At 31.0% G+C, this 10100-nt stretch overlaps 3 protein-coding genes across 6 annotated transcripts in view; 1 reads left to right on the top strand and 2 right to left on the bottom strand.

The window, feature by feature from the left end:
• LOC115236427 (gamma-tubulin complex component 2-like) overlaps window positions 1–2506 on the bottom strand; it is a 7091-nt gene extending 4585 nt beyond the window's left edge. For both annotated transcript variants that reach the window (XM_029808878.1, XM_029808877.1), the window contains exons 1-9: window positions 2372–2506; window positions 2060–2224; window positions 1831–1975; window positions 1498–1669; window positions 1272–1415; window positions 1036–1190; window positions 793–921; window positions 450–629; window positions 204–378 (exon numbers count right to left, since the gene is read on the bottom strand). In XM_029808878.1, coding sequence (XP_029664738.1) covers window positions 204–378; window positions 450–629; window positions 793–921; window positions 1036–1190; window positions 1272–1415; window positions 1498–1669; window positions 1831–1975; window positions 2060–2224; window positions 2372–2424 — 1318 coding nt within the window. In that variant the 5' untranslated portion in view covers window positions 2425–2506. The remainder of the gene's footprint in view (window positions 1–203; window positions 379–449; window positions 630–792; window positions 922–1035; window positions 1191–1271; window positions 1416–1497; window positions 1670–1830; window positions 1976–2059; window positions 2225–2371) is intronic.
• A 433-nt stretch (window positions 2507–2939) lies between these two features.
• LOC115236324 (probable serine/threonine-protein kinase ifkA) lies at window positions 2940–4585 on the bottom strand. Of its 2 annotated transcripts, XM_029808703.1 has the most exons (5): window positions 4252–4585; window positions 3864–4128; window positions 3646–3784; window positions 3282–3554; window positions 2940–3187 (listed from the first exon to the last, which is right to left on the bottom strand). In XM_029808703.1, exons 2-5 carry the CDS (start codon window positions 4024–4026, stop codon window positions 3019–3021), a joined length of 744 nt encoding a protein of 247 aa, XP_029664563.1. In that variant the 5' UTR covers window positions 4027–4128; window positions 4252–4585; the 3' UTR covers window positions 2940–3018. The 2 variants fall into 2 exon arrangements, with proteins under 2 accessions (XP_029664563.1, XP_029664562.1); XM_029808702.1 differs by lacking the exon at window positions 4252–4585 and having other exon boundaries at window positions 3864–4231.
• Window positions 4586–4664: 79 nt separating this feature from the next.
• LOC115236366 (lon protease homolog, mitochondrial) lies at window positions 4665–9725 on the top strand. 2 transcript variants are annotated; one of them, XM_029808763.1, is made up of 10 exons: window positions 4665–5050; window positions 5430–5657; window positions 5785–5957; window positions 6149–6453; window positions 6922–7113; window positions 7196–7500; window positions 7575–7714; window positions 7793–8075; window positions 8273–9176; window positions 9376–9725. In XM_029808763.1, the coding sequence occupies exons 1-10, from the start codon at window positions 4815–4817 to the stop codon at window positions 9595–9597; spliced, it is 2988 nt and encodes a 995-aa protein (XP_029664623.1). In that variant the 5' UTR covers window positions 4665–4814; the 3' UTR covers window positions 9598–9725. The 2 variants fall into 2 exon arrangements, with proteins under 2 accessions (XP_029664623.1, XP_029664624.1); XM_029808764.1 differs by having other exon boundaries at window positions 6200–6453.
• Window positions 9726–10100: the final 375 nt, after the last annotated feature.

Here is a 10100-nt window from a genome sequence, read left to right on the forward strand (position 1 = left end):
TATATATATATATATATAACAATAATATTTAAATATATTTATTATATATGTAAAGTAAAATAAACTGTATGTAATAGGGATTAATTATTTTTAAGTAATTATTTTACAAACAAAAAACATGTATTTACAGGTAAAACAGTTATTACAGGTAAAACATGTATTACAGGTAAAACATATATATATATATATATTAAGAAACATACCACATTGCCTGATCACATTAAAATATTTTCCAGTTCTAAGTATGGTGTGTGCATGTTCACTTAGAAATACAGGTATCCTTTCCGGTCGCATGGTATATCGCTTTTCCCAGTAATCCGCAGAATAATCCATAGGAAGTTCCTCTATTTGAACCAATTCGTTATCTTCTACAAAAAACTGAGAAATATACAATATTACAAATTTGCTTACAACATAACATGACATGAGAATAGACTTATGACACTAACTTCCTGATATGGATCGCATATCACTCCTTTGTAAACCCACTTTTCTAATATTTGCATATATGGCATGCTCGCTGCTTGTATCAGATATAGACACAGTTCTTTGGATTTTGCTTCACCACTGACACTGTTTAATGTTTGCTCATGAAGAAGGCTCAATACTTTCCCTCCTTTGGCATTTGCCTAAAATTAACCAATATTGTATGTTGTATTTTATCTTTAATATAGAAAAAATAATTTGTATTTTCCATATGCATATATTTAGAGGATCGAGTTTAATTAAAATTATTTCATTAATATTCTGATTAACATTATTTTGTACTAATTAACATTATTTTATATTAACCTTGCATATTGTAGATGTGATCTGAGAAAGTATAGACATTGTAAGCATGGTAGGCTGAATGTAAAACCATAGCTTTTGCAAGCTTAATTTACCATGAATGTGTTCCGTCTCAAGTTGCACGACAAAGAGCTGAAAAAAAGCATAAAACATCAGTATTTACATATACATATTAAACTAAAGAAACATAAGTATTATATCAGACATGTATTTGACTTGTCTGTGAAAATGTTTAATTTACTATACCAAATAATCCTTTAACAAAGATCGTATAGCTCCTCTCAAAGCATGATTGACTTGTCCATCATCCGGTGAGACTTTCTCCTCAACAAATCTCACTGTCATAGAGTAATAGGATGCTAAAGGTAATATCTGTTGTGCTAACTGCTTAAATGATATACCTAAAAATATAGAATTTTTCATTCAATCTTTTTTTCTCTCTAATTAAAACTTCAGATTAAAATTTTTAATGCATTCCTCACCAACATCAGGTGATATACTAAAAGTTTTAACACCATAAGGACTTGTTAAAGGTTCTGAAATGATGTATGATCCATCTATTCCTTTCAAGCAATACAAAATATCCCATAAAAGTATAGACTCCTGAGATATAATCGGTACAACCTCTGTAATTATTTAATTATTTCAGATATGTATTTTTATTGTCTCTTACAACCTCTTGTATTTTGCGAAAAAATATTTATATACTTTGATAAAGTGTTGCAGCAGCATCACTGTGAAAATCCCAAGTTATACGTGGACGCTCTGCTACCCAATTATGTTTTGCTATAACACTGTCATTTTTCCAATTGACTGAACATACTTGCTGGTTTAATTTCTTTCCTCCTTCCACAGCAGCTTTGATTACAGTTTTGCAAATCTGTCAAGTATTTAAATAAATTGTACATACTATATGGCATACATTATATAAAAAGATAAAACAAACTTTAGCATATTTCACATTAAAATATTAAAACTTATATAATTTTAAAATACATCTCATACATACATATTAAAAATATAGTATTAATATATTATTACCTTTGGCAAATCTTCTTGTGTAATGGTTGGATCTTTTAAGGAACCAACTGATGATCTCGGTGCAGATTTTGAGAGATACCTCTTCAATTCTTCATCTTGCGATATTAACTCCAAAGTCTGCACGAATGGACCTAATAGATCTACTCTGAAAAAATATATCTTTTATTATCTCTCTGCACATAAATGAGAAAATATGTAATATAAATTGAATTATATTGCCTCCACTAACTTTTTGGATTTTAGCTCCTCATACTTTTGTAAAAATAGCTCTGGTTGGGGTGAAATTTTTATTAGATGCTGGATGCAACTGTGAGGAGCAACAGTGTTTAGTGCATTTGCTGTTATGCATTCTTTCTGCAGCTTCTCTAAATGTTCCTCAGGAGCAGATTCCGAGCTAGAAAGGATAATATTTATACATAAAAATTATTGTACACAGTATTTTCTATATAAAAATATGTATATTTAAATTTATTTTCAAATCTATAAATGTAATATTATAAATTGATTTTACAAATTATAAAACATTTCTTTTGTCACTTACCCTAATAAATCAATCAGCTGCGCAATCAAATGGTGTAATTTAAATTCACTCATTGTTCTTCAGAATACATAATTTTTATCTGTTTTTTGGAAAAGCGAGGGCCAGCTTCAGCGCCGCTTGTGCTCGGCTCGGATAGGCATGAAATAAAATCAGTCACGTGACAAAGAATGGAAACGCCATATTAACGGTACGTTTGGAAACAGCACTCGAGCATCGTTCTATCTTTGTTCAACTTTTAGTAAATAACAAAGATAGAACGACGCTCGTGTGCACACGGGTGATGTTTCCGAACGCAACCTAAAATCGCGCGAGCGCACGTGTGTCCTTTGACGAAGATATATCGCGGGAATATTTAAATTCTATAATATGTATAATACACATTTAACTTTATATTAAAAAATATATTACATTATAATTATACAATAATAGGGAATTATAATCAGATATTTTTAATTCTATAAACATAAATTCTTTTACAATATTGTATTGAACAAAATCAGAATTTCAAAAAATATTAAACAACATATAATTTATGTACTTAATCAATGTTGGAATTGTCTAACAAATATTAAAATCATATAATTTTATTATTTTGTTATAATAAATTATTAATAAACATTATAAACATTATAAACTATGATAATAAATTATTTATCTCTTTGAGGTGGTGTCAAGTAGTGCATCTCACAATAAACAAGTTGTTCAATTTCTGTTTCAACAATTTCAGTTTTTGTAACAATCCCTGTACTTCTGGGCATTATCAATTGATCATTTTTTTGCAAAGTTATGTCGGAGAAAAACTGATTTGTATTACTTCTGAAAATAATGCGTCAACGAAAATCATAAATATATTTTACTGCAGTTTTCTTCACTAGATATATTTGTACAATATGTCTAAACTAAAGTATACCTGCTGAAATCTGTATTAATATTATTAATTGTGACAGCTGAAGTAATCTTTGGAGTGCTAGTTATCATCGAGCATTTGGAATTGCTAACGGTAGCAACACTTTCAGACTGTTGTAGCTTTTCTGAAGTTGCACGCAAAACTTTGTTCTCATTCACAGACTTTTTAAACCGCTTTATTAAATTCTGATCTTCGTCACTAAACACACATTTCTTTTTCTTCGATAAATATGATTTGCTTTGCAAATCTCTTATACTATGATTTTCTTTGTTCTGCCTATTTGTATTTATATATATATATTTGAATATAGTACAAAGTACAATAACTAATGCAAATATTATATATATTAATTGTCAATTAGCTTTACATTTTATAATTCTTGTCAATAATTTCTTTCATATTTGAGAAGAATTGTTCATCATCATCTTCTGTGTCCTCCACAAGCATAATGTTAGGCTGCTTTTGTGTTAAATTATCTCTATGTATATAGGATGAACTTATCTCTCCTGTATATGTTTAAATGTTACAAAATATTAATAATAAAAGCATATAAAAAAGATTATATTAACTGTGATAATAATTTACCTGTTAAAGTAAGAGAAATGTTTCTATAATCAATATTATTTTCATTATTTTTTGCTGCAACAGATTGAGATGTTTTGTGCTGCGAATGATTGTTATTTGTTAAACGTTGTGGAATCAGTGGTTTTTTGTTTAGTAGTTTATTGTCACAGACACTTTTATCCATTATTGAGCAGAACCGGTTATACTTGCATAAAATTAATCAATAACTGTTGTAAGTACTTGTTCTTGCATCTACTTCTTTTGCATTTGGATACTTGGTACTTTTCTTTTTTGTATTAATAATTACATAATTAATAATTTTTATAATACATAATATATATTATGCAACATATTTAAAATTGATATTTTCGTGTCATATTTTTCATATTAAAAACTATTATTTTATCACCTTTTAAATTTTAAAATTTTATGCGATATACCTATCCAAAAACGTTGATTTATTTTATATTACATATAAAATTACTCAATCGTATTTGAAAAATTTCAAATATATGTGCTATAGAAACTTTAGAATTGGAATGATGTTTCCCTTTTTTTATAACAATAACTCTTCTAATTTAATAAAAGAGAAATTAAGAAAAATTAAAGTACGTAAAATATATTTATACTAAAATCATCGAGGAGCATAATCTCGTTCCTTTATTAAAGTATTAACGATAAGTGTAATGCGGTTACACTAGCTCTAGCTAACAACAAAAAGAAGAGATATATCTCGATCAGCTTATGATTGCAGTCGGGAAGACGCTAGAAATGCTTCGAAGCATTTCTAGCGTCTTCCCGACTGCAGCCTACGTCAGCTTATGCTAGGTCACGATATCACGAATGCGTGCGAAATCGCATATATATATTTCGTCAGATTTTGCTATAACCTTCGTCTGACTTTTTATTTTAACGTCCATTTTCGCGTAAACAAGATCGGATAGGATTTATGAGAATCTGCGACAGAGAATCATGCGATTCGTAACAGCGGTGAATGTGAAATTGCTGCCGATTCTGCGGCAGCATAACTCGATCGCGCGCTCCTTGTGCAAAGATCGCTCTTTTTCGGATCATCGCGTGCCGTTGCCAGCGTGTATCAGACCGCAATTAGCGCGAACGGAATATTTAGGGGGAAGATTATTGAGAAATACACGCGGACATCGCATTCATCCTGCGGTGGTGACGATGAAATTCTTCGCCACAAAAAGGTACTCTGATCGGGTTCCTCCGAGATAAAATAATTTTGTTTATTTTTCATAATTTCCTTAATTTCTATTCTATTTTTTCAACGTACTTAATCTTCATTAATCTAAGTAATTTTATTTTAAGTTGATTTATCTCTGTGTAACTATTTCTTAACTGTTAAACTTATTTTAATTCAGTAGAAATTTATCTTCTCATCTTTCATTAATTTCTCTTTTTAACATTATGTATTGAGATTTCATTATATTTCTGTATTATTGTAAGTATATATTTTATGAATTTAATGATATTGCATACTGCGATATGATAAAATAGCTAATAGCTATGATTATATGCTAGTTTTATAAAAACCTTGTTTCTCATTTCATGTATTTTGTTGTTTAGCAATGGTAATGGAGATCAACCTGGAGATTATGCTGGCTCTTTGCCTGCAACTGTGGTAGTACCTGAAGTATGGCCTTATGTGCCAGTCATCGCTATCAACAGAAATCCAGTGTTTCCTAGGTTTATCAAGCTTATCGAGATTAGTAATCCAATTTTGATAGATCTAATACGAAGAAAAATAAAGCTGAATCAACCTTATGTGGGGGTCTTCTTAAAAAAGACTGAAGAGTAAGTTCTTTCAAATATACTTTTGATATAAATTTATAACGCTAAAAGTGAAATAAAAAACAATAACGATATAAATAACATAAAAGAACCAGTAATGCAACTTTTAATTTCACATTTGTATATACAGAAATGAAGCTGAAATTGTTCAAAACTTAGATGACATTTACTCCATCGGAACGTTTGCACAAGTACATGAGGTGCAGGATCTAGGAAACCGATTAAGATTAGTGATTATGGCACACAGAAGAATCAAGATTGTTAATCAGATTTTTGACGATCCAGCTCCAAAGCCAGAACATAGTAAGAAAAATATTTAAGTAAAGCATTTCTTATGTTTTTTTAGTTACAATGAAAAAGATCATACTTTATAGAAATTTAATGTCTCATTATTATATAATTGATAAAAACGAGCCTCTTGTTTGCAACTGATGTGGTAACACTTTGCTCTTTTCGGTATTCTGTTAAAATATTGCCCTATCTACTGTACACAGAAATGAAACTGACGTTCCCATTATTAAATACTACAATTACCGTTCCTGTAGACGACACAATAAACAGCAGCAAGATAAGCCGGAGATCAATGCGGAAGAATAGAGCAGAGAATAGAGTTTCAGAGAGGATAGAAAAAGTCGATGAAATGGGCTCTACAGAAGTAAAACCGCCGGTAGATTCCTCTGAAAAAAGTACAGAGAAATCATCAAATTCGTTAGCACCTCAATCCGGTAGTCAACCTATATTAATGGTGGAAGTTGTGAATGTCACACATGAAAAATTTAAACAAACAGAAGAGATTAAGGTAACATATAAATGATATTGAAAACTAATTATGTAAATAAAACGAAATTAGGACATAAAACTGATTTTGTGTATGTGTGTGTGTGTGTGTGTCAATTTTATTATTTAAAAAACATTTCTTTTTGCATCACATATTTTAATAGAGTTAAATGTAACATTTTTTATCATTTTATTTTTCTGAATATGTATGTAAACATTTCATATATGAATTTAATATCGAACCTCAAACGAAATAGAACAATTGAAAATCGGTATACCTCATGAGAATAATTATTTTATTCGATCTTTTTTCGTCCATGTATCTCTTCTGTTATTTTTCGTTTATTTTTTGTCTTGCATTTTTGTACCAACAAATCTAAGTTTTGTTGCATTACTTTGAAATTAGTCGCGTAATTTTAAGTGTATTTTACATTATTTGATGATGTTGCATGCAAACATAATGTCAGAAACCAAAATACTTTTTAAATAGGCTTTGACGCAAGAACTCATTAAGACGATTCGTGATATAATCAGTATGAATTCTTTGTATCGAGAAGCATTGCAACAAATGCTGCATCAAGGGCAAAAAGTTGTGGACAATCCAGTTTACCTCAGTGATTTGGGTGCTGCTTTAACTGGAGCAGATGCGCAAGAGTTGCAGCAAGTCTTGGAAGAAATGGATGTAAGTGCATTGCTGCATTATTATATGGTGTGTGAAATTTCTACTTTGATGGAATATATTGGAATGGTATTTTTATTTGTAGATTTTAAAAAGATTGAGACTTTCTCTCGCACTTTTGAAAAAGGAGTACGAATTAAGTAAGCTACAGCAGAAAATCGGCAAAGAGGTTGAAGAGAAAGTAAAACAGCAACACAGAAAATATATTCTTCACGAACAATTAAAAGTCATCAAGAAAGAATTGGGGCTTGAAAAGGATGACAAAGATGCGATAGAAGAGAAGTACAGAGAAAGAATAAGACAAAAGACAGTTCCTAAACCAATAATGGATGTGCTGGAAGAAGAATTGAATAAATTATCCTTCTTAGAAAGTCATAGTAGCGAATTCAAGTATGTATTAAATATTAGCATTTGTCATAGAGTAAAAAAGTATGCTTTATATATATAATCTTTGTATTTTTTAGTGTTACGAGAAATTATCTAGACTGGCTTACGTCCATGCCATGGGGTGTGACAAGTACAGAGAATTTAGATCTTCAAGATGCCATCAAAATTTTGGATGAAGATCACTATGGAATGGAAGATATAAAAAAAAGAATTCTTGGTATAAAAATGTACTTTTATAAATACAGATATTACTTGAACAATATTATATATTACAAGTATCATGCTTTCATTGCAGAATTCATCGCTGTTAGTCAACTGAAAGGCAGTACACAAGGAAAGATATTATGTTTTCACGGGCCTCCTGGAGTCGGCAAGACCTCTATAGCTAAATCAATCTCTCGCGCTTTAAACAGGGAATACTTTAGGTTTAGCGTCGGCGGAATGACGGATGTGGCGGAGATCAAGGGACACAGGAGAACGTACGTGGGAGCAATGCCAGGCAAAGTCATTCAGTGCTTGAAAAAGACTAAAACTGAAAATCCATTAATTCTAATAGATGAAGTCGACAAGATTGGCAAGTATGTAATTTAGATGTAATCTAGATTTATGTACACATTACATGTATTATTTTACATTATATGTAAAACATATTTGATGTATGGAACTAAAAGTATAAAAGATTTAAGGAACATCTGTAAAATAGAACATCTTTTTGATATCTTTTTGATATTTTTTTATATTTTTTAAATTTTTGCCTCATTACGATATTTTTTAGAGGACACCAAGGAGATCCAGCATCTGCTCTCCTCGAGATGCTCGATCCTGAGCAAAATGCGAACTTCTTAGACCACTATTTAGATGTTCCAGTGGATTTATCGAAGGTCCTGTTTATCTGCACGGCAAATGTAATAGATACTATCCCAGAACCTTTGAGAGATCGTATGGAAATGATAGACATGTCGGGTTATGTCGCCGAAGAGAAGCTCGCCATCGCGAAACAGTACCTAGTTCCACAGGCTAGAACTGAGTGCGGTCTCAACAACGAGCAAATCAATATACAGGACAAAGCGCTTACAACGCTGATCAAATCTTATTGTCGAGAATCGGGAGTGAGAAGCCTGCAGAAGCATATAGAGAAAGTGCACAGGAAAGTGGCGTTTAAGGTCGTCAAGAAGGAGGCCAACAAGGTCGACATCACCGCGAACAATCTGCACGAGTTCGTCGGGAAGCCCATATTCACGCACGACAGGATGTACGAAGTTACACCTCCCGGTGTAGTAATGGGATTGGCGTGGACTGCCATGGGCGGATCCACTCTGTTCATCGAGACTGATATCAATAAACCGACGAACGGCAAAAAGTCCGACGGTACTGTCGAAGTTACCGGTCATCTTGGTGACGTGATGAAGGAATCTATACGTATCGCGATGACCGTGGCGAAGAATCATCTAAAACATGAGGATCCCTCCAATACGTTTCTCTACGATTCCCATTTGCATCTACATGTACCTGAGGGCGCTACTCCGAAAGATGGACCTAGTGCTGGTGTGTCGATCGCTACGGCGTTTCTTTCTCTCGCTAAAAATCAAGCTATTAGACAAGACGTAGCGATGACGGGCGAATTGAGTCTCAAGGGTAAAGTACTTCCTGTTGGTGGCATCAAGGAGAAAACTATTGCAGTAAGTAAAAATATAATCTTCCATTTATTACAACCAATTGTTATTCGATTTAATTTTAGTCAGTTATTATTACATAATGATATTAATTTAATACATTACTATATAATTTTCTTGGTTTCATATATAATTTTATTATAATACTATATATAATTTGGGGTACAAAATTAATAAAATATATATATATATTTTTTTTTTTAAGGCAAAGCGTGTCAATGTTAAATGCATAATTTTACCTGAGGAGAACAAGAGAGATTTCAACGACTTGCCTAAATATATTACAGATGGTCTAGAAGTGCATTTTACTTCAACATTCGATGATGTTTATCGTATATGTTTCGAACAAACGCACAAAACTAACCCTCTTCAATCTGAGAAACCAATTAGTACTCACATTTCATCCACACAATCAATATACAGTTAAATGTATAACAGTATACTGCTGACAAAATTTCTATTTTATATTTTATTTCTTGTATAGAATATAATAATATATTGGATTGTACGGAAAATTCGTTCCGTTTTTTACTAACGGATGAAGACCGAAAAAACGGCACAAACTTTCCGTTCAACCCAATATTATAAGAAAAGGTAATTCATATATTACTTAAAAAAAGACAAAAAAAAAAAGAAAGAAAGAATAGGAATAGATCATCTATGTGATCTTAAAAAGCATAATCTTTTGAATTAAACATATTCCATAAAATTAAAAAAAATATATTTTATATTATTAGTAATTCTTTGATAGGAGTATAGGTATATTTGGATATACCCTCAAAGTGTTTTCTATATTTGTAAATAACACGAATATTACTCTATGAACAATAAGCAATTATTTTAGTGATATAATTACTTATATTTATTTATAAATAATATGTGTATATATTATTAAATACAATGTTATAATTTAAAAAAAAAAATTAATAT

Source organism: Formica exsecta, unplaced genomic scaffold (genome assembly GCF_003651465.1).
Source record: "Formica exsecta isolate Colony F162 unplaced genomic scaffold, ASM365146v1 scaffold247, whole genome shotgun sequence".
Taxonomy (NCBI): Eukaryota; Metazoa; Arthropoda; class Insecta; order Hymenoptera; family Formicidae; genus Formica; species Formica exsecta.

Excerpts from the sequence above, each read along its gene's own strand:
- LOC115236324 (XM_029808703.1), bottom strand. The coding sequence starts at position 4,026 with ATGGATAAAAGTGTCTGTGACAATAAACTACTAAACAAAAAACCACTG. Across the intron at positions 3,785-3,863 it reads CATTTCTCTTACTTTAACAG|GAGAGATAAGTTCATCCTAT; the intron begins GTAAATTATTAT and ends AAACATATACAG. Across the intron at positions 3,555-3,645 it reads ATTGACAAGAATTATAAAAT|GCAGAACAAAGAAAATCATA; the intron begins GTAAAGCTAATT and ends AAATACAAATAG.
- LOC115236366 (XM_029808763.1), top strand. The coding sequence starts at position 4,815 with ATGCGATTCGTAACAGCGGTGAATGTGAAATTGCTGCCGATTCTGCGG. Across the intron at positions 5,658-5,784 it reads TTCTTAAAAAAGACTGAAGA|AAATGAAGCTGAAATTGTTC; the intron begins GTAAGTTCTTTC and ends TTGTATATACAG. Across the intron at positions 7,114-7,195 it reads AAGTCTTGGAAGAAATGGAT|ATTTTAAAAAGATTGAGACT; the intron begins GTAAGTGCATTG and ends TTTTATTTGTAG.